Below are 23,259 nucleotides of genomic sequence, written 5' to 3' on the forward strand. Positions count from 1 at the left end.
TGAAAATGGAATGCAGATGGTGCTCTTTTCTCCTTTGCTGTATCTTCTAGATCAGTTACTGTAATTGAGTGGATTCTTAAGAGCAGGTTGGCAAAGAAAGCTCCTTGGAAATGTATCGGAATCAACCGGAAAAGCTTTTGCTTGCTCCTAAAGAGAAGCTCCATTTGTGTTCAAAAAAAAAAAAGCAAACCAGGATTGCAGGTCTGTAATCAGTTTTCAAATTACAGAAGATGTTGTCCTTTGTTGCGAAATGGGGCTCTGACAAGAAGTCAATCAGGTGTATTTGCTGCATCGATTAGCACTTCAGGAGTGGAGGGAGAGGGCGAGCCTTTACCCAGGGCCGGCTCTCCAGAGACTGGATAAGCTCCTACCCCCAGAAGCAGCCACTCCACTCAGATATTTTGCTCTGTTTACTCTCCCAAAGCAAGCAGAAGCTTCACGAAGGTCCTCCATGTTTGAGAAGAGGCTGAGAACCCTTGTGTTGGGAGTGCAACTGAAATCGGACTGAAGTAAGTCAAAGCAGCAAGACCCAGTGGACACAACGGGGGCTTCTGAGTCCGGATCACCTGGGTTCCTGTTCAGGCTCTGCCACTTACTGACCACCATGCTGATAAACTTTTTTTTTTTTCATGTATGAAGTGGATATAATAAAAGTATTGCATGGGGTTAGTAGCAGAATTAAAAGTGATAAATGCCTGGAAAGCACCTACCGAGGAACACATCCTTGGCAGACCCTCGTGCCGAGCTGGCCCGTCCCCATCCTGCAGCTCACCCTCACCTGCCGGCTCTCAGAAGGTGCTCACCAGTCACTAACACAGGAGAGAGCTGCCTCTACTGCAGAGCACAGGTTACCAACGGTCGGCGTCGACAGTGGTTCGGAGCAGACACACGCAGGGTCCAGTCCTAAGCCCGGCGACTATCACCAGCTGTGCACCCTCGGCCAGGTCAGCAGCACTCAGCCGCAGGTTTAGCACTTCGCATGGGGTTGACACAGAGTAGGTACTTAGGACGAAGTGGGCATGTTCATCCCAGCTCTGTCCGCCAGAACTTTCTGTGAGGAAGGAAATGTTCTAGATCTGCGCTATCCAATATGGTTGGATACAAGAAACCCTCCCCAGTATGTCTCTTTTACCCACACCACAAGCCTCACAACACTTCTAGCACCAGATGTGTGATTGTTCCCCCCACCCCAACCAAGCAATTCTCCGCAATACCGGCTGAGTGTCCTACGATTTAATCCAATTCTGGCTATTTACCTGGAGATCGCGTCAGATCCCCCAAGTGAAGGGCTCGGTCCCAGAAGACTGCCCTCTGACCTCACATGCTGATAGCAAGTCTAGGTTGTTATCTGGACTTCTGACAGTTGGCTACAAATCAGGGTCGCCGTGACCCCTTCCTCAGGTTTGATTCATTTACTAGAGCAGCTTACAGAACTCAGGAAAATAGTTTACTTACTATATGACCGGTTTATTATAAAAATATGTGACCCGGAAAGCCTCCAGGTGGAAGCGATGCAGAGGGCAGGCCTGTGGGAAGAGGTGCAGACTGCCATGCCGTCTCAGAGCAAGTCACTCTTCCTGAACCTCACCTGCTCACCAACCTGGAAGCTCTCCAATCCCTGTACTTTTTATGGAGGCTTCGTCACATAGCCATGACTGATCATTAAGTCCATCTCTAGCCCCTCTTCCGTTGGTGGGAGAGCAGAGTGGGGCTGAAAGTTCCAAGCTCCTCATCACGGCGTGGTCTTTCTGGTGACCAGCCCCCATCTTGAAACTATCCAGGAGCCTGCCAAAAATTGCCTTATTAGCGCAAAAGACACCCCATCATCCAGGAAACTCCAAGGGATTTGGAGCTCTGTGTCAGGAACCAGAGTCAAGATCAAATATTAGAACAAAAGATGCTCCTCGTGTTCTAACCCTTAGGAAATTGTAAGGGTTTCGGGAGCTCTATGCCAGAAGCGGGGGCAGAGACCCATCCATATCTGTATCTACCTCTCCATCCGTGTGTGTGTGTGTGTGTGTGTGTGTGTGTGTCTTATTTCATAGGTAGTCACTAGCCACAAGTGGTTTTTGAGCACTTGACATGTGCCTGGTGTGACTGAGGAACTGAGCTCTTAAATTTTAACGAATTTAAATTTAAGTCTAAATAGCCACATGTGCTAAAGGCTACTCTCTTGGACAGCACGGTCCTAGAAGGAGCACCTGAAGCTTCTTGGGTCTTTAGGAAGGAAAGACAGGGCTTTCTGTCAGGGTGGGGAGGGAAGGCCATGTGCGCTAGGGGTCTTCTCTGAGCGGGGCTCTTAAAAATGAATGGAGCCCGATTGTGGAAAGCCTGGTATTGCTTTGGGTGATGAGGGCATGGGCATGTCCCAAAGGGCTAAGGTGTTTGTAAGGAAGGGATCTGAATTGGGACTGCGTTGGAGCCTCTCTTTAAAGACCTTGATTATCAAGCAAAGGAGGGGACTTCGATAGGCCATGGGGAGCTTTGTTCAGGAGGAAAAAGGTGACAGAAACAGTACTTCCTGCCTCCAGAGCTCAGCTGTTCCACAGGATTCTAGCTCTTTCCCCCTCACTCCACCCACATCTAATGAATCCTGAACACGCCCAGGATATGTGCAACTACTGTTCCCACAGCTCAGCAGACTATGTCCAGAGCTGCTCAGGGATACAGTCTCACCTGGGAGTGTCGGGCACTGGTACACAGGTAGCTCGGAAGACAGGCTCACAGGCTCCTTCAGTCACACCGCCTACATGAATGACATGCTTCTCTAGAAGCTATTCCAGGAATTGCCCTCATTTTACAAGTGGCTGAAGGGATGCCGATAGAAGCAGAGGGGACACCTCAGTGTCTCACCCACTTATACAAGGATAAAGGGAGCCCAAGGGTGGAAACGGTTTCTGGGGCCAATATTCTCTCCCACAGATCCAAGTGATGGTTACAAAGGGGGGGTTAAAAAAAAAAAGAAAAAAGAAAGATTATAGCCCAGTGCCTTTAATACCAGACTTGCCTTGAATCTACTAAGATACCTGTAATCTCTGAAATATACAGCAAGAAGAAGTAATTAGATGGCTTTTTACAGCTCTCTATAACTGCTATGAATTAAAAGGGACACCATGGAGAGAATTCTTTTTATGTCCTGGCATCTATCTTTCGGTACAAAGCAGAACTAGCATTTATCCTGAATAGAGACCTTAGTTACTTCATCCCAGCACTGTGCAAACCTTGTCCAGCAGACAGGAAAATGAGAGGCGAAGACAACCAGAGTTCTCATAATTCCTACCCGTGTGGAAAAAGCCCAATGATTCCTGGCTTTGACTTCTGTTTCCTCTCTATTCTCCCTCTCCAATTAAGGAATGGAATAGGTGAGAAGATCCCTGTGGCTGAGACAGCTGGAAATTGTGCAGTGAAAAGTAAGGGTTTATCCCTGGGAAAATGTGGTGCATTTACAAAGGTGCTCTTTGGACTTATAGGGACAAAGATGAGCTATTCCGCTGCTTGGCCATCCCGGTCATAAAGATGGTGGCTAACATTTGCAGAGTGCATAGAGTTCAGTTTTTACACAAACATGTGTACGGACAGCATATCGGAGCCTGAGGCCCACTCTGTGAAACAGGTGCGGAGTCTTAAGAGGATTTTGCCAATTTCACAGATGCAAAAAATGAGGCTGAGAGAGGGTCCGGGTCCAAGATCACACAGCCGGTCAGTTGTAGAGCTGTACCAGGAATTTCTACCTTTGGTTCCTAAGGCCGCTCTCTCTCCACCTGTGTGGCTGTTAACATTTTGCGGGGCCTGCTGCAGCTTCCAAGGGCCCTCTGACATGCACAGTCTAATCCAAATCCTCTGTGCAGCACAGTACAGATCAGTGCTTAACAAATTAAGAACACTGAGCTCCAGAGCCTTTGTATTATCTGGCAAGGCCGTACAGCTCACGAGCAGAGCCGGCACCGAACTTGAATTTTCCCCACTGACTCTTCACTGGGTCCAAGCCTGGTTCTGTTTCTACGCTGCTTTATTTGTGTCTTCACCCTGAAGTTCTGTCTCAAATGCTGAAGTCCGCTTCCCTTGCAGCGCTAGTGACAAACGCCTCATGAAGACGGCAGGATTCTCAAGATGGCTTAGGGCAAGGGGGTGAGGAGTCAGTCCTGCCGTGTTCTCAGTGCGTCACTCTGGGACGGGCACCTCTGCTGGCTTGGTGGATCCGAAATCCAGGCTGAGAATCCAGCCTGGCACAGTGGGGGAAACACTCAGCCAGTCAGAGACAGAGCTGCCATTTACCTTGTGATCCTGGACACAGAAGCAAAGGCACACAGGCAGAGAGGTAAAGACCTCTACCCTGGATCTGACTCCTTCTCTAGCACTTTCCTCCAGCTAACGAGCCCAGTCTCACTGCAAAACAGCTTAGAAGAAAAATCCACGTCCATGTCTGAGGTCAGCAATGGTTAGTCATCAAGCAGGCTCTCTAGTAGGAGTGTGGAGTTACTATAAAGATACCAAAAGATATTTAAGGGTGAGGGGCGTTACAGAGATCATACGGCAAAAAAGAATGGAAGTCCAAAGGGGCCACACTAGTTCACATTTGGACAAGACGCAACATGTACTCAGGTACTAACAGATCCCAGTTGGAGATGGAAGATTCTACCAAGGAAGGTTGCACCACTCCCTCCCTCAGCACGGGGACCAGTACATCTGTAGAAAAGACAAAACTCCCTCCTTCCAGGCTCAAAAGTCAGAACAAGGACCAATGCGTGATGTTAACACAGAAACCATGCAGCAGACGGGCAGCAAGTTGAGAATGAATTTAGACTCTGGAATGAAAAAGACCCCGGTTCAACTCTTTCATTGGTCACCTTGGGCAAGTTTCTTCATCTCGCTGTGACGGGTTTATCTGTCAGGTGAAAATGCTAAGGTCAGCTCATGCCTTGGAGCGCGTACTGTGTGCCAGGCACTGTTCTAGGCACCGTACGTGCATTGCCTCATTTAATCCTCTCAGCAGATCTGTGAGGTTTCTGAACGTGGTTATCATTACTTCCATTTCCAAAGGAATCATCTAGAACAACTTCTAGAGAAGTTAAATGGCACGGCCCAGAGGACGAAGCTGGAAATACCTCCCACACAGTCTGGTTTCGAAGATAGCATTGAGTACGAATAGGGAGTTGGCACAAAGAAGAAGCCTTTTGATTCTCTTAAACTATTTACACTCAGGGATAGCCTCCTCCTAGACCTCTTCCCGCACCAACAAGTGGGCCAACACATGTTTAATCCAAACAGTGCTGGATTTATGACATTCCTTTATTTGAGTTGATTCCAATGTGTCAGCAGATATGAACTGCGACATAAAATAATTACACTTGACAGTGAAATGCAGGCCCAAGGATTCTGGTTGGCTATTTTTTTTTTTTTTTGAACGCCAGCAGATTCTGAAAGGCTGGATTTATTTAGTGCCTCTCCCTCCTCCTCTTGAGCACTTAGAGACCTCAGCATCTAGGAATGCCGTTCTGGCTACCTTTATTACAGACTACTTTATCAATTACCCTGACAGTTATTCATACCATACATGAATGTACTTTATAGTTGTTACATGTACTCCATAGACAAGGTAATAAAATGTATAAGGCATCTTTCTTATCAGTAAATCCTAATGGGTGGTACAAGCCAGGGACTCTTGAAGGGGAGCCTCTTAGAAGTGTGACAGAACTGAAGAAGCTTGAATTTATATATAAACAAATTAATGGAGTCTTTAATGCAGCACGAGAAAAGGGGTTCCCACAAGGAGGATTAGCAATTAGGGCAGGAAGAGGCCCATTAAATCATCTTGTCCATCCCCAATCGTGTGGGCTCTTCCCTCCAGCAAAACCCTGTTCCAGGTTAAATTACCAAAGAGGCTGGGATTCTGGTATGGCCCTTGGGAAACAACTGATTACTCAATCAATCTCCCCATTCCAATTCTTGTGGTTACATGGCAAGAGATTAGAAAAAGTAAAGAGTAAATGAAAAGTGACTGTATCCCAGGGAAACCTTCTACGGGCTCTTTTTCTCCTCTTCCTCTTTTACCCTCTTTTCAGCCGTCTACCATCATTTTTGATCGAAGACGTGGCATTTCAGATTCATGTATCTGCATCTATCTTCCCTGGTCCTATCGACTGTGTGTAGACACAGATGGCAAATAAGGGCTGGCATGAAGGGAAGGATGTTTTTGGACTGGGCTCAACAGCATCTGGGTCTCAGTCCTGACATGGATGGCTACGAGCTGTGTGGTCCTAGTAAGCTCAGCACTTCCCTTTGAGTTCTCCTATCTATAAAATTAGGGTGAGTTAGTCTGATATCCTAATAATAGACAACTTCTACATTTACTCATTCGATTTTTTTTTAAAGATTTATTTACTTGACAGAGAGAGTGCAAGCAGGGGGAGGGACAGAGGGAGAGAAGCAGACTCCCCGCTGAGCCCAGAGCCCCACGTGGGACTCCATCTCATGACCCTGAGATCATGACCTCAGCAGAAACCAAGAGTCAGACGCTCAACCAACTGAGCCACTCAGGCACCCCTCATTCAACTTTTTTTAAGTGAGTACCTACTATCTACGAGGTGTTGGCTTAGCACTGAGAACACAGTGATGAAAACCCCTGGCTTCTGCTCTCAAGGGAGCATAAGGTACTGGAAGGCATACTGTCACAACACACCCAATTATAACATATTTTTTCATTGTTATAAAATATACATAACATAAAAATTACCACTTGAACCATTTGTAAGTGTACAGGTCAGTGGCATTAAGAACATTCATACTGTTGTACAACTTTTTCATCGTCCCCAACTGCAACTCTACTTATTTCTTTTTTTTAAGATTTCATTTATTTACTAGAGAGAGAGAGCACGAGCAGAGGGGAGGGGTAGAGGGAAAGGGAGAAGCAGGCTCCCTGCTGAGTAGGAAGCCTGACGTGGGGCTCCATCCCAAGACCCTGGGATCATGACCTGAACCAAAGGCAGATGCTTAACTGACTGAGCCACCCAGGTGCCCTGAAACTCTGTACTTATTGGCATGCGCTCCCCATCCCCCACCCCAGCTCCTGGCAACCACTGTGCTATTTGCTCTATGAATGTGACTACTCTAGGAACCTCATATAAGAGGGATTATACAGTATTTGTCCTTTTGTGACTGGCTTATTTCACTTGGCATAATATCTTCAAGGTTCATCCACTTCGTAGCTTGTTTCAGAATCTCCTTCCCTTTTTAACACTGAATAACATTCCACTGTATGGATAGGACATATTTTGTTAACCCATTCATTCACTGATGGACACTTGGGCTTTTTCTACCTTTTGTAAAACACATTTTAATAATTATTACCAGTGGCTGATGCCTGAAAGTACAGACAAATGCTATCTAGCCTAGGTGGTAGGCTATGGAGAAATTTCTGAAAAAAAGGCACCTGAGCAGAGTGGCCTACACGATAAACTGGAGTCAGCCAAATAAAGGAAGGGGCAAACAGTGAGTGGGTTGGAGGGAGGCAGGGGAAGAAAGTTCTAGGCAGAAAAACACAATAAAACCAAAACACACTACATGCGAAGGCCAAGAAAGACAGGTACAGTATGAATGGACAGTGGTTCCCCCCTTTGGTTGTGGGAGCCAGCGGGATGCCAGGCTGAGCGGAGTTTACTCCCCACCAATGATCGCTTCTGTGATGCTGGTCTTTGCTCAGTATCTCTACCTTATATCTCTATTTCACCAACACTCCCAGCATGGATCGATTAAATATCATCTGCTCACTTAAGTAGAATGATTCTGTTTGCTTTCCTTTTCAGGGCATTAAGACAGAAGCGCACGTGTATGAACGTGAAGTGAGGCGACTACACCGTGACCTTATCACACTGTCATCTAACTGGTTGTTTCCTCAGCTGCTAGATCATGAGTCCTGAGGAGGAAGGGCATTTCTCTGATCCATCTCGGTGTCCCAGTCCCTGGGACACAGTGCGTCTGTGGTAAATGTTTGATAGGAGAATTTACTTTTTACAGATGAGGATATCAGGAAAAGAACAACTAATGACTTCTCCAAGGTGTCGATGGAAGTTCTGGTTTTTAAGGATGGAATTTTAGACACGATGGAATAGTTAACTTTAACTCTCCTGATGATATTCACATAGTTCCATAAAAAGAGATAAAAGCAAAGGCAGATTTGTGCAGAAAGTTCTCTGGAGCTAGAGAAATGGCCCCAAGAGGTACAAAGCACACTCGGTTCTCTAGGACCTCATCTGAGTGGCAGGGATATAAGCACTATGGGCAGGAAACCCAACTGATGAGCGCCGTGGGGGTAGTGGAGCCACCCTGAAGGAAGCCGACGGAAAATCTCATTATTTCAGATCCCACTAATTCTGAATTTGGACAGGCCGAGGCTGTATTCCGGAGCTCCATAAACCCGTTCTCCATAAATTACACACATTATTAGAATGAAGAACACCAAGGAGGAGTTTGTGCACTTATAAACATTTGCTGAATGCCAACTTTATTCTACTCCTGGAACAAAAATAGTGCATGTCATCAAGGAGCGCTCATTTGTAAAGAGCTTTAACATGCATTTGCTTTCCCTGAATTATTCCCACAGACTTCTGAAGAAGGCCAAAGTCATCCCCATCTTCATCTCAGGGTGAAGGACACTTAGGCTCACAGTGGTGAAAAGACTTGCCCAAGGCTGCAGAGCTTTATGGGTAGGGATGAATATATATATTATATTAATATATATATATTATATAATATATATATAATATATATGAATAAATATATATATATTTTTTATTCTGCTTAAAAGTCAAAGATCAGAAATCTTAAATTATAATTGTCAAGACTGTCAAGTTTTCTCCTTTTGGTGACACTTATGCATACATGGGGAATTGATAATATTGCCCTGTACATAGGCCAGAGGAAGTGTAGGACCAAGGGCATAATTGTGGTCCAGAGAGTTAATAGTTTGAGAACTGATAAGCCAACCCCAATAAGAAATCCAATTTCAGCCAACTCTCAAGGCCCTTCGGCATCATTCGGATTTGCAGGTAAAGCCAAAGGACTATTAGTCTCATCAGTATAAAATATAGTCTCTCCAATTACATTGCTGCCCTGTGAAGACTCTTCGGAGAGGGTAATGAAATCAAGACGAAGATATTCCATCTAAAGTTTAATATCAAAAAGCTTAAAAATTTCTATTTTAAAATAAATGAGGAACCCCTGGGTGGCTTAGTTGCTTAAGCGTCTGCCTTCGGCTCAGGTCATGATCCCAGGGTCTGGGATCCAGTCATGAGTCAGGCTCTCTGTTCAGCAGGGAATCTGCTTCTCCCTCTCCCTCTCCCCTCTGCTCCCTGCTTGTGCTCTCTTCCTTTCTCTCAAATAAATAAATTTTAAAAACTTCGAAAAATAAAATAAATGACAACATGCTCAAAATATGTAGTGAAACAATCAGTGTTTGTACATCTGGCAGTACAACTTTCTAAAACATAATTTGACCAAAAAAAAAAAAAAGCCTTAAAAATATACATATATGTTGAGCCAGTGATTCTGAAGTTTAACTAAAGGAAATCCTCACAGATGTATATAAAAAGACATGCCCAAAGATGCAGACACTAACAAGATGGGGCTTATTAAATTACATTGCACACATATGCTAGAATGCTTTACAGTGACTGAGAATGTTAGAGAAATAGTTGATGAAAGAGAAGACATACATAAGCAAAAAAGGAGGTTACAAAGCAGCATGTACAGGATAATTTTGGTTTGAAAAAAAGTTGTATTTGCGTAAAAAGACTGGCAGTACAGGCACCAAAATATTGCCTGGGTTTGTTTCTAAGCAGTGGCACTTCAGATCATTTTTGTATTTTCTTCTCTGCAGCTTTTCTGTATTTCGTAAATTTTCCCCGATAAATAAATGTTGTTTTTCTAAGTAGAGGAGGCATTAAATACAAGTAAGGATCAGGCCCTGTCAACGACCACGGCATCCATGCCCATGGGTGAAACGTATCAGACGGCGGTCACGAGGTGGTGCATCTGCACGCCTCACAGTCTCAGGCTCCCTCCTTGGACCCATTTACGGAGGAGAGGAAGTGTCTTCCCTCCCAAGGTGCAGCTGTGACTGTCTTGAGTTTAGACAATTGCCAGTGCCATCTTTATCTTCGAATTTTTTAGATACATAATTTCAAAATAGTCTGTGTATCTCTTAGACATCATGAAAAATTCAGACCTCTGTCTCTGGAGGTGCAGGCATATTGTATTTAAATATTGAGGCCATGCTTCCCTGGTAATTTCTTGAAGATCTGCAATCTGATTTTCTAAATAGTTTAAGAAGTCAAATCCGTTCTGGCAGGCGAATCCCTGAGTTATTGGACGGAGGCAGCTGGAGGAGGATGAGTGCCGGTGGGATCCCCAGAGAATGTTTGGGTGAAGCCATAGGATGGGAGCTGCATACGGTGGAAATGGCTGCATACTGGGTCTGATGTGGGGCCATCGGACAGACTGTGAGGCCCCGGGCTCAAGTCAGAACCGTGGAGTCACTGGCCCCTGTCTTCAGTGCCTAGAGCACACCTTTGTCCTTCCCGACCCCTGGTGTTCATGGCTCCGCAGCCAGCAGAATGGGGTTAGTAACATGGCATGAATCTGAGGACTGGGTGAGACGGTGTGTGTAATTTACCCAGCACAACAGACGCCCTCACAGCACTCCCTCATCACCTCCCACTTCTGCTAGGCTAACCTTCTCTCTCTCAACCTTTGGAGCAACACGCTTGCACATACACCAGGACCCAGGGTGCCTGGCATCAAAATTTTGAGGTGCAGACCCCACAGGTCCTTGAAGGGACTCCCTCCCTTGGGGAGGACTCTCTGCTTTGGCAGGACACAGGATGGGCAGAAGAAGGCAAGAGTTGCTGTCCCCCAGGAACCCGTATTATAATATTAGTATAGGGCTAGACACACAGTAGGTGATCAATAAGTGTTTGTTCCTTTCCTTCCCGCCAATTAGATCCTACCTTCCCCTCAGGTGTATTTTACTTCTTTTATAGCAGGCTATACTTTATACCTTCTACAGTGTTGATACTTGATAATGTCCTTGGAAAATGCATATGTTAATAGAAAAAAAAGGGACTTATTTACATACATATGAGCACTGGAGAACAGGGATGAGCAAGATAAAGGTATACTAGATCAGGGGAAAGAGAAAGAAAGATGGGGGAAACGAGGCACCTATGCATGAAGGTCACTACTAACACCAGAAGGTGAGATTTAGTACCTTACGTGCAACTTTTAACACCTTTCATGTAACCTCTTACTCATCTAGAAATTTGAGGAGCCCTAGGAAGGACAGACGTGGCCTGAGTGAAATGTATTCTATCACTGAAGCCCACCACCAGAGCAGACGGAGCGCCCATTTTCTGTCTCCGCTAGATAACTGCTGATAGAATTTAAAGACCACCCACAACGGCTAACGGTTTTAGACGGACACAGCGAGACAAGCAGGTGAATCACAGGCTGTCTGACTTCACAATGGGGAATTTAGTGCGATTGTGTACATACCTACTGGGAGCTTACTACATGCCATGAGACAGCTGATACAAGAATGGCCAAACCATGGGTCCTGCCTTCAAATGACTCAGTCTAGCGTTTTTGTTTGTTTCTTCATTTAAAATTCTCATTCGTCCCACTTCTCGCATCTGGAAGTAATCAGGGAATGCAAATGCCTTCCCAGCTTAGCATGGTTGCTCCCCGTGCATAGAAAAGTGGGGAAAGGTGCAAGAAAGTAGTGACTGTAAGATATAAAAACACACTTCATTAATGCTACACACACGATCAGTAACTGTAGCATAAGTGATGAAAAAGAAACCAGGATATCATCGAACGTTGAAGCACTTTGTTCAAGGGATCAGCTAGCCATCCGTAGGAGACTGTTCACACTCACACACCAGTTTCCGTATTTTGGCCGACAAGCCGGGATGGCGTCACATAACGCCTTTTACTATCTGAGGGACAGCGCGGCAACACACCGCACCTTTCCGCACCTGTGTGTCATCTTTTACAAACAAGAGGCAATACCTCTATTTTGCAGGCTGGCTGTTAAGACCGGCTAGTTAATGACTGCTTTCAGACTCCAAAGGAGAACACTGTGCTGCTAAGAGAGTCACTGCTTTATAAAGGTATGAAATGAGATGTACGGAAAGCGCCTACAAGAACATCCAGGACAACAGTGTTAGCCTTCTTTGGATCACCATTGTTGTTTCTGTTGTTTCTTTGGTTACAGTTCAACCTGAGCTTCTCTAACTGAGTGACCCTTCAAATCCAGGCCTTCCCAGCAAAGCCAGGGCTCCTTCCACGTCACTAGTCATCTAGTTCACATGTTCTCCCCAGCACATCCCCCTCCCCCCGAGAGGCGGGCTTGACCAGGCTCTCACCTTGACCCGGACTCTCACTTTCGAGGACACACATTCCTTTCCTGTACCCAGAACTACCAATGCTGCCCCATGTCAGGCCACCACTGGTTAGGACTCCAGAGAAGCATAAAGAACCATCCCATCACTGCTGCACCTACTTGTAGTCTCACCATTTTGATACAAACGGCTCTGGCAAGGAGCATCTTCGTAAAAAGAGAAGTAACTATTAAGTAACCATGACAGAGTCGCGGAAACATGTTTTAAATTAAAATTCAAAAGCAATGTGTGAGAGAGAACAACAATCAACAGCAGATCCCACAGAAAACCATTGGCTCTGATTTATCAAGTCTAAGGGCCTCCGGAATTTGCATGAGAATTTTCAGAAGTGTCTTTCCCCATTACTCAGCTGACCCTTAAAACTACAGGAAGCTCCCAGAGCACGTTAATATTTGTGATTTACAACGCACATATGTCACAGGCCCCTTTGCAAGGACAAAGAAAGTACAGTGGAGAACTGCCCTGACCTTGCTTTACTTTTTCCTTTTCCTTAGCACTGACTACCCCTCCAACAGAGGATGGGATTGATGTGTGGCTACTGTTTGCTGTCTCCCCACATTAGAATGTAAACTCTAAGAGGTAGGGACCTTCCTTTTATTCACCCATGTATGCATATCCCATTGAGCACATAGTACGTACTCAATGAATATGAAGAAATTGACCAAAAAAAAAAAATGAAGAAATTGATGAAAACTTCACAGCAGTCCTGTTAAGTGACCTAACCTCTCTGAATCCTAGTCACCTCCTCTGTAAAGTGAGGCTAATACTATATAACTAACAGATGGACTGCAAGAATTCAATGAGAAAAATATATGGGAAGCACTTCACAGTGTCTGGCAATTAGTGCTCAACAAATGGTAGCAATAAGTAATACAATTCCTCAAAGCTGAATACTTATCTTCAAAGTTTATAAAACAAAACAAAACAAAACAAAACAAAACCCACTTCTGCATTCATCCCAAAAGTCAGCCATGAAAGAACAGTGAACAAAGGGCTGAGAGAGAGGAAGCACCTGAGGTCTTCAGCTGGTATTCAACCTGCCCTCCCACTGGGCTCATCCGAGTGCCAGAATGAGAAAGTAAGAAGACTCCTTAGTAATCAGCCAGAACAGAGCCAGCAAAGTACGGCTCATGAACTAGATACTTATTTTGACAAAGTTTTATCGGAACGCAGCCAAAATCATTTGTTTACATGTTGGGTGAGGTGGCTTTCACGGTACAAAGGCGGAATGAAATAGTTGCCAGAGCCCACGCGACCCACCATGTTTGCTCTCTGGACCTTTAATAATAACAATTCTGTGGAATGACCATCAGCTGAGGAAACAGAGTCCCAGGGAGCAAGCAGATGAGCCACACCCAAGGTCACCCTGCGCATGTAGGCTCTGCAGCTTTGAGACCAGTGGCTCACACACCCTCCCCCCTTCAGAAGCCCAAAGTGTAGCTGATGAACCTTCAGTCACAGGGCCGGTCTGCATGATGAGAACCCTAGACACAGTTTGACTTCCCCGCTGGAGAGCAAGGAACGGCCACTTTACCCTTGAAGGGCTGAGATACCACCACCAGGAACTGGAAAGAATGTGGGCCTGGCCACTGTGCCATGCTGGGGGCCGTCCCCGGCTCTGCAACTGGTTTGATATTTGGCCTTGTGCAAGTCCCTTCACCTCTCTGGGTCTCAGTTTCTGCATCTGTTTAATGCTAGTAATATTCTTTAGTGGAGTCCTTAGGGGATAGAAAGAAATGAGACCAAGCATGTAAAAGGAGCTAGCAAAGAAAATGCTACCTCTTTACCTCCTTAAAGACCAAAATTGATAAAAATGATTCATTAAGGGAAAGATATTACATTTCTGAATTTACCAGATCTGCTTGGAAACATTCACGGTCTCACTTTCCAGGGTGATAGGGACATCCTTTCCCCCCTGTCACGAATTACAAGATCCTGCCAAAATGATCTTCCGGAGGCAGCTTCCTCATTGTACCAGTTTCCAAAAATATGTTGGTTTTGAGCTATAAATTGATTCTTTATTGTGATAAATTAAAATCCAATATCATCCAACAAGAAGCTAAACATACAGAGATCCAATTATCCCCCCTTAGATGTTCAGTCTCTTTGATATTAAAATGGATCTGGGGCTGCTGTCAGGCACGCGGGAGCCTGAACACTGATCGAGGGAGCAGAGAGCATGGACACGGTATAGAGGAGAGAAAGACAAAATAAAGGAAGTGGAGGGAGGGAAGCGAACACTTCCTACTTCCTGTTTGTGAGCATCAGAGTGACTCAGGGGAGCCCCGAGGGGTGTTCAAATCTGTGTGCCTCGCATGTGATTTGCGGGGGAGGGGGGTGTCAGGCATCACTTCTCTTGAGGTTCTAGGTTTCTTCAAGTGCAAATGAGTACGTTAGTCACTGCGCACGGGGCCTCCCATCCAGGACATCCCAGGACTGGGTTCACTCTGAACCACGTACATTGTTCTTTCCTGGACTCACGGCCTGCGTGGCAAAATGAGCAGCTTTGGCTCCAAGATCTGGCCCAGGTGATTTGCATTTCATTGTAAGTTGACTTATTCATTATTTCCTTGTTCCTTCCTTCCTTCTTCTTTGTTTTGCTCCTCCCTGATTGCCTTTCCTCCTCTTTCCTTCAGTGGCCAACTAGCATTTCTGTCACATGCTAGGGCCTATGCGAGACCCTGCAGATAGAGCAAGGGCTAGTCAAGGCACCAGGCACCTCGTGGAGCGTGTTGTCAGATGGGAGCGTGATGGTCTGCTACGAGGAAGGAGAGCAGAGTGTGCTGTAGGAACATTACAAAAGGATTTCTTCATTCTGCTTAGAGGACATAAGAAGGTCTGTACCAAAGAAGGCACACTATAGGTAATGACATGATATTATTTAACATCTAGATCTTTGTATATATCAAGCACTACTCTAAATCTTGTGGGATTAAATTAAATCCTCATTTAATCTTGCACCAACCCTAAGACATAGGTACTTTTATTATTCCCATCTTACAGATGACTAAAAGAGGCACAATGTCCTTAAGAAAAATTGTCTTACAATCACACTACTGGGCAAGAGTAGATCCAGGATAGTTTGGATCTCGAATCCATGTTCCCTCCACTCCATCCACACTCTGGTGCCTACACCATACTGGCAAGGAGTGTGGGCCGTGGATTTTGACAGACTCGATATGAATCCTGCATGCGGGAGGAAATGTGTAAAGCACTTGGTTGAAGGAAGCACTTTGCCCAGAGAAAGGTCTTGATAAATTTAAGTGTGTTGTACTGCTGTTGGTATTACTGTTGACATTACAAGCCCTTGAAAAATGAGATATTTACTGTGTGAAACAAGGCAAAGGACATTCAGAGTGCAGGGGCTGCCTTGAGAAAAATCACAAAAGCTGGGCAGTGCCTGGTTTGCACAGGGAATGGCAAGATGTGGTAGGTAACCCCAGCATTCTGCTCATCCACTGATGATACGCCGAGATCTACCAGGTCCAGCTGGGCAGGGTGTACACTGCACAGCTTCCAGGGGAATGAGACACGCTATAGTCATCAAAAATGTACATACTTATTGTAACAATTTACCAGAAAATGGCAATGAGTTTTAAAGAAAGGACCTGTTCCTGATTAGCACAAAGGCATCTTAAGAACTGAGGGTGGCCTTATAGTCCCTGTACCGACTTCTCTGTACGTTGAATAGAATCTGAGCTACAACACACATGGTTCAACCAAAACCCTTTGGTCTGATATTCAATTCAATATGCAGGTGCTCTTTTCCCTATATCTGACATTTTTAAGGAAGGGCCAAATGAGTCGAGTTATAGTGAACATGACAGGTACCATGAAACTGGGACACCAGCGCCATGTTGGTGACTCAGACGTGAAGAGCATCACGTGGTATGGTTTCCCAAAACGAAGAACAGCTCTTGATGGGGATCCAATAAAACAAAGTACTCCCTTCTTGTAGTTCAGTTGCATTTCTGGAAAGTTCAGTCCTATGGATATACTTTGCTTATATGCAGAGTTAGATTTTAGATCCAGTTCATTATAAATAGGTTTTTTATCTACATGGATGTCTAGTAAGACATCTGAAAGTCATATAGCACAGGAAACATTTCTGTTGTGTGTGACCATCCTATACTCTGTAGGATGTCTAGCATCTTTGTCCCTACTAAATTCCTGCATTAGGACCCTCTTCCCCAAAAACCGTAACCACATAATGCCTACATAAAGTTCCAAAACACCCAGTACAGGATAAGAACCAATGAAGTGGAGAATCTCCGGAGTAGGAGAAGGAAAATGAGCTCAGGTGCTGCAAAATGTGAATTTGAAATAAATTCCTACACATAATAGCTACGCATAATAGCCTTGGGAAAGCCACTTATCCTCCCTGTACCTTTAGTAGACTCATCTGTAAGAGGCAGCAATCAAACCTTCCAGAACTGGTTGGCGTCCAATGAGACAGGACACACACGAGCATGTGGGAAACCATGCCGTGAAGCTTACAGGCTAGTTCATAAGTAGTCCTGTGAGAGTTCTGTGTAGTGTTTCAGGGGCTCCCTGCATGACGGGGATGCCCCATAGACTCCCAGATCCCAGCACTCTGCTCTATAGCCCTTTCCTCTTCTTCCCTGTCCCCTTCCCCAGGGCCACTTTCCCTTCCTCTTCCTGAACTGCTCTCCCTAAGCCCCACTCAAAACATCCAGTTTGAACTGAAGGAAGAACAGTCCTGTTTTTGATGAGATACAAGTAACATCTGGTTTTCACTGAAGAGTACATTATTAAATCAGCCCTGAGATTGAAGTGCAACCATTGCATTTAAGTTATCATTAGCCCTCTATGACGAGAGACAATATTCAATCCTGGGTCGCTCTCCACCTCTCCCCTGCTATGCCCTAGTTTTTCTTTGTACATTTGCTGGTTCTTAATCACTAAGTCAATTTAATTTTTGTGCAGTATTACTGAGCACCTACTATGTGGGAGTCATTGTGCTAACTAGATAGCCTACGGTGATGAACAAAAAGATATGGCCTCGCTCATCTGCATGTTTATAGAAGTGCTCATTAATACTTTTTGCAGAGAAGAATGAACACATGTAGCTTTCTCTTTAAGACCTCTGTGCATTTTGAAATATCGATTTTTCTTTCCTGACTTGCTTATCTGGTCCTCTCTAGCTCACTCCTCCACTGCTATGTCAGTGTGCCCTTTCCTGTGAAAAATTCCTGAATATTCTAGGCAAAGCTTAGTCTTGATCCCCTGAGTCCTGACAACTCCATTCACACCTGGGTTTTAGCAATTGTCAGTTCCATTTGTAAGTCTGGTGAAACCAGACTATGAAAGGCTCAGGGGCAAGGACCAAGTCTAATTCATCTTTGAATCCCCAGGAAACAGAGCATCACGTGGCATAGAAGAGGCATCCGATCTGCTCTTGCCTAAGCACATATGGGTTACACAGCCAACGTTCCATCCACAAGACAGTTTCAGTACTAACTCCACTCTTTGCACCTTCCCTCAGGAAAGGTCATCAGCATGAAAATGAATAATGGTGACAATAAAACAGAATACTGAATCTGCTCTAACATATTTAAAAGCACATCATTTATAAAATTTGGTATTGCTATGGTCTGAATGTTTATGTCCTCCCCACTCCAAATTCATATGTTGAAATTCTAGCCCTCAAGGAGATGGTAGTAGGAGGTGGGACCTTTGGGAGGTAATTAGGTCCTGAGAGTGGAACCCTTTTTGAATGGGATTAGGGTCCTGATAATAGAGGCTCTAGAAAGCATCCTGACCCCTTCCACCATGTGTGGACATGCAGCAAAAAGGCATCAGCTATGAGGAAGTGGGCTCTCTCCCCAGACAGTGAATTTGCCGGGGCCATGATATCTGACTCCCCACCTCCAGAAGTGTGAGAAAGAAATACCTGTTATTTATGAGCCGTCTCCTTTATGGCATTTTTGTTAGAGAAGCCCGAACAGACTAAGAAAGGTATGTTATTATTAGTGCTGTCTTACTAGCATCACGGCTCCTGGACCAGACTGCCTGGGGTTGGATCTCAGCTCTTGCTACTTAATCTATTGTGGGACTTAATTTGGATTTCACTTTCCTCAACTATAAAATGGTAATAATAAGAGCACCTACTTCACAGAACTGCCGTAATGTACTTCAGATGGTACATACAGTAGTTTCAAATCAGGGTGGGCTAAACCCAATGAACAAGCAAAATTTACACGTGATTATGGCAACAAGATCTTACAGCCTCTTGAGAAGTTGATTCAGACTACTGCCCTCTGTCTTGGGAAACAGACTGATTGTCAGGGTCCCGCAATATTTATGATTTTTTTATGGCAGCAAATTATACCAATTCTATGGAAGAAAACTGTAAATCAAGAGAGAAGAGAAGTCAGTAAGTTTCCCTGGAAAGACTGAAGATCTGAAATTGGAAGGTTTGAGTCTACAGCCAAGTCAGTTTCTTTATCTGCAAAATGAAGATGAGTTCACTCCTGCCTTAGTACCCACAGGTCTGATTTGAGGACCTAGTAACATTGATATGAAAACCACATCTATTCCTGATTTCCTACAGCTCCTACTACTACCAATAACCATGAGTTTATATATGACATTTTCTGCATTCTCACTGATCCCTTTGACACATTATCAATACCTCGCTATCTGAAAATATGAACAGCTTTTCAATATTGATTTATTCCCTGCAATATGCTAATAATAAAACAGAATTTACTCATGTTAGGATTGGGATCAAGAACCCTTTGAAATTCAAGACAAGGTGTAAATTGCTGCAAAGGGTCTCTTTAATTGGGATCAAAACATTTTTGACAGCTTTTGGATTTTAAAATTCTAGCTATTGTCACGTTCTGCAAATGTTTCTTTTTTTGGCTTGAAAAAAAATGCAGTCAAGCTTGAGAATACTTTAGTTATGATAAACAACTAAAATTTGTCATTCCAAATGACAAAAACCCAGTTTTCCATTTCGTTGATATGTAGGACAAAATACTTCGCTTAAACTCTTACCCTGCACAATTCAGTTGGTCTCCTGCTGGGCAACAACAAAGGTTTAGTAAACTAATCTCCAGTGGAGTTTGAAAAACCTCCATTTGTCTGAAGATAAAGCACATCAACAGGGATGACTTTAAGGAAGAAACAGAATTTTAAAACTAGTCTCAGGATTCAACTTCGATGTGACTTTGTTCAATACTTCATCCTCTACTTGACTTCCTTCCACAATTTTCCCATCATACGGTTGCTACCGGAACACTCCTAAGTGCTGGGGAACTCGCTAGCACAGAAGGTGGTCCATCTAACTGGCAGACAATTCCTCCTCCTCATAAACCGACACAGCTTCAAAGAAACTTGTATCACCCAATCTTGCTTCTATTTGTTGGGTCACACAGAACAAGTCAGCTCCTTCCGCTACTATACAACTCTTTGTGGAGAGATGACCACTATGGATAGGGGGTGTCCTGCTCTCTGCTGTCTCTGTTCCAGGCTTTAACACACTCAATCCCTTCTACTAGCTTTCCCTAGACTTGCGTCGAGACATATTAACAAGCTCAGGCTGCAGAAGCCAGATGCTACCAGGGCCTAATGTGAATCATACAGAAGTGGAGTGAAGTAAGCCAAGCAGAAGACACCCGACTCTGCCTTCTCCCTGATCCTTCACCAGGGATCGGACATTTTTTTCCACAAAGTCAAATGGCATTGAGCTGAAATAATGATTTTACTGTTGTTCTCCTTTGTGTCTGGTTGAAGAACCAAAAATAGCATTGGAGAGTTTGGTGGTATCTTTCTTTGGGGCCAGTTTAGCCACCCTTGACTGAGGATTTAGTTCTAGGTCAAGAATATAAACTACCTCTCCTCATGAGTTAAAATCTGGTGATTGGGATTTTAAGGATCTGGGCACAGCTTATCCAATGGTGGGTTACATAATGCAAGAGCAATGCCCAAAAACATGGCCCCTGGACAAGATAAAGTCTGCGACATTCGAGCTCACTCCTGTGCCTCTGGTTATACCGGCTATCGGTGGCAGGTAGACTAGAGATGATGATGCAGTATTCGGGCATATAAATCTCCCGGTTAGGCTTGATCCATATTACTTGTCTCCCCCCAGTAAAGATGCTAAGGGGATCAATGACATCCTACCAGTTTCTACAAGTCCACAGCTCTCTGCCTCTTGTGTGTACCTGGGAGCTCAGGAGGCTACACCTGTGCTGAGAAGTCTTGGTTCAACATAGTTTTTAGTCCTCCAAGTGTCTTGGCCCTCCTCATCAGGACACTCTTTGATTTGCCTATGTCCTTTTTCAAGTGTGAGGTTCAAGACTGAGCACAAGTCTCTCCAAACTGGAGTCTACCCAAGAGAAGGAAAAACTCCCTGGTTTCAGAAACTATACTTTTATTAAGGCAGGAGAGGCATTCATTAGGCTCTTAATCTTGTTGCATTCAAGCTCCTGTACTCCCTGTGCTTATGCCCTCATTCTAAACTCCCTTCTCCCAAGGCATTCTGAGGTAGGCCTACATTTCTCCACAATAGAGAGCTCAACTGCCCTCCTACTGACTCAGGCCAACGGGAGGCCAAACCCCAGTTCTGCCTCCTACTTGCTGGGTGACCTTTGGCAAAGTCACTTATCCTGAGAGATAACAGGTATCGAGGTTAAGTGAGAAGACTCACGGGCCAGACTAACCTGGATTCTAATCCTGTCTCCAACCACCACCTACTTTCAATAAATTACATCTATGTTTCTCTCCTCCATATCTCCAGCTATAAAATGGAAAGGATACCGCCATCTACCTCACAGGGCTGTCATGAGGATTAACAGAGTTGGTACTTACAAAGGGTTCACAACAACGCCTGGCACATACTATGCGCTTGATGAAATAATAATTACCATTATTGTCCCGTAAGACTGCTGTGAGGGCAAAACCGAATCACGTATGTAACATGACTAACACGCACGTAGTAGACACTAGGTACCTCATGAAGGGGAGTTATCATCACTAGTTCTTTTTTATAGTGGTAAACTTCACATAACTAAAAATTTCCCATTCTAAGATTTCTTGGCATGCAGTTCAGGGGTGTAAAGTGTATGGACAGCGTTGTGCAGCAGCCCCCAGCCATCCACCACGAGCGCCATTTTCTTCTTCCCAAGGAGTAACTCTGTACTCACTAAACCCTCACTCTTCATCACATGCCCCTGCTCCCCACAGGCTCTCACCACCACCGTTGCACTTTTTGTGTCTCTGAATTTCATTTATCTAGATATGTCACAGAAGTGGAATCCAACAGAATTTGCCTTTTTATAACTGGCTTATTTCACTTTGCATAATGTCTTCTCAAGTTTCCTTCGTGTAGTAGCATGTGTCAGAACTTCCTTCCTTTTTGCTGCTGAATAATATTCCATTGGATGAGGCCACCACATTTTGTGTATCCACTCATCTGTGGATGGATGCTTGGGTAGTTTCTGCCTTTTGGCTGCTGTGACTAATGCTGCAATGAATCTGGGTAGACAAATATCTATCCTATGACTAATTATTCAGAAAAAGCTTTTCTTCAAAACCCATTTTTACTGTTAAATTATCATCCTCCTACCTGTATGGTATCCTAATAGGAGTCAGAACAAAGGAGAGAAAATATAATGCAAAATGACTAAGGTTGAGTAACTTGGCTGGTTGAGGCTGGTGTATACAACGCTTGAAAATTAACTTGGGAAGTGCAAAGGAGGTAATATATGTAAAGGTGTTTTATAAGCTGTAAAACACTCAATATATAAAAGGGAAAAACCACGTCCACCTGACTCTGCTCTCTGGACTAAACAGAGCATAGAACATTTTTCTGTTTTTCCCTTATCATCAATGAACAGGACCACCAATGATAGGGCAGCCCTGGAGAAAAGGTGGGAGCTAATTGCTGCTGGGGGGGCTCATGAAAACACAAACCACTTCTTTGGCAGGTTCAACAAACACATCAGCCCTGACATTTCCTGGTCATGCAGTGACAGACTTTTCTAAGATTGGAAACGCCATTCTTTTTGATTACAGCAATTGCAAAGTGGCAAAGGCTAAACTCAGGAAGGTCTGGGGGCTTTGACCAAGTCAAAAGACATTCATGTGTCTTCCTGTAGGATGCATGTCATTAAAGCTGCCAACACACAAAGAAATTTAACTTAAACCGTCACGTTACCCACTGCACTTCAAAGCTCATCAATCTCCTGTTAGATTCCCGGGCCTGTGTGACACTTTTATCACAATCACACTGTTAGAAACACTATGGCCAAGTCAGGGAAGAGCGTCCCTTTGATGGACGATCACAGTTGATCAAGTTTGTCAGTTGCTTTATGTGTTTTTATGCTTGTTTGATATTCCTGCCCAGAGAGTAGAGGCTTTTAAGGGCACATCTGTCAATGGATTCAATTTCACAATGCCATGGGATTCTTTTACTTACCCCTGTCTTCTCGTCAAATATTTTGATACCTCCAAAGGAGATGGTTAAAAAGACTTTCTGCTTGTGTTCTCCTTTGGAACGCGCGCCAGCAACAACGCCCTGTTGAAAGGAAAGACATGGTTTTTACTTGAGTGTTTCATTTGAAGATTCCCTCCAGTCCCAAAGGCGTGTCAGCCACCATCTGCCAATGCCACCAATAACGAACACTGCTCTCCCTTTGCCCCTTCCGTGCTTCCCTGACCGACGTGTTTGCCTCTGCTTGATTTTTTAGGGTAATGGTTACCCTAACATTATATCTAACACTGTATCAATAGATACCTGAACACTGATTCACGGAGCCACCCAAGATTTATCGAA

At 44.4% G+C, this 23,259-nt stretch overlaps 1 protein-coding gene across 12 annotated transcripts in view; it reads right to left on the reverse strand.

Annotated features, from left to right (window-relative positions):
• The window catches only part of DAB1 (DAB adaptor protein 1), a 1,110,909-nt gene that overhangs the window by 106,338 nt on the left and 981,312 nt on the right, over positions 1 to 23,259 (reverse strand). For all 12 annotated transcript variants that reach the window (XM_034653311.1, XM_034653315.1, XM_034653282.1 and 9 more), the window contains one exon: positions 22,903 to 23,001. In XM_034653311.1, coding sequence (XP_034509202.1) covers positions 22,903 to 23,001 — 99 coding nt within the window. The remainder of the gene's footprint in view (positions 1 to 22,902; positions 23,002 to 23,259) is intronic.

The sequence above is a fragment of the Ailuropoda melanoleuca genome, chromosome 2, assembly GCF_002007445.2.
Source record: "Ailuropoda melanoleuca isolate Jingjing chromosome 2, ASM200744v2, whole genome shotgun sequence".
NCBI lineage: Eukaryota > Metazoa > Chordata > Mammalia > Carnivora > Ursidae > Ailuropoda > Ailuropoda melanoleuca.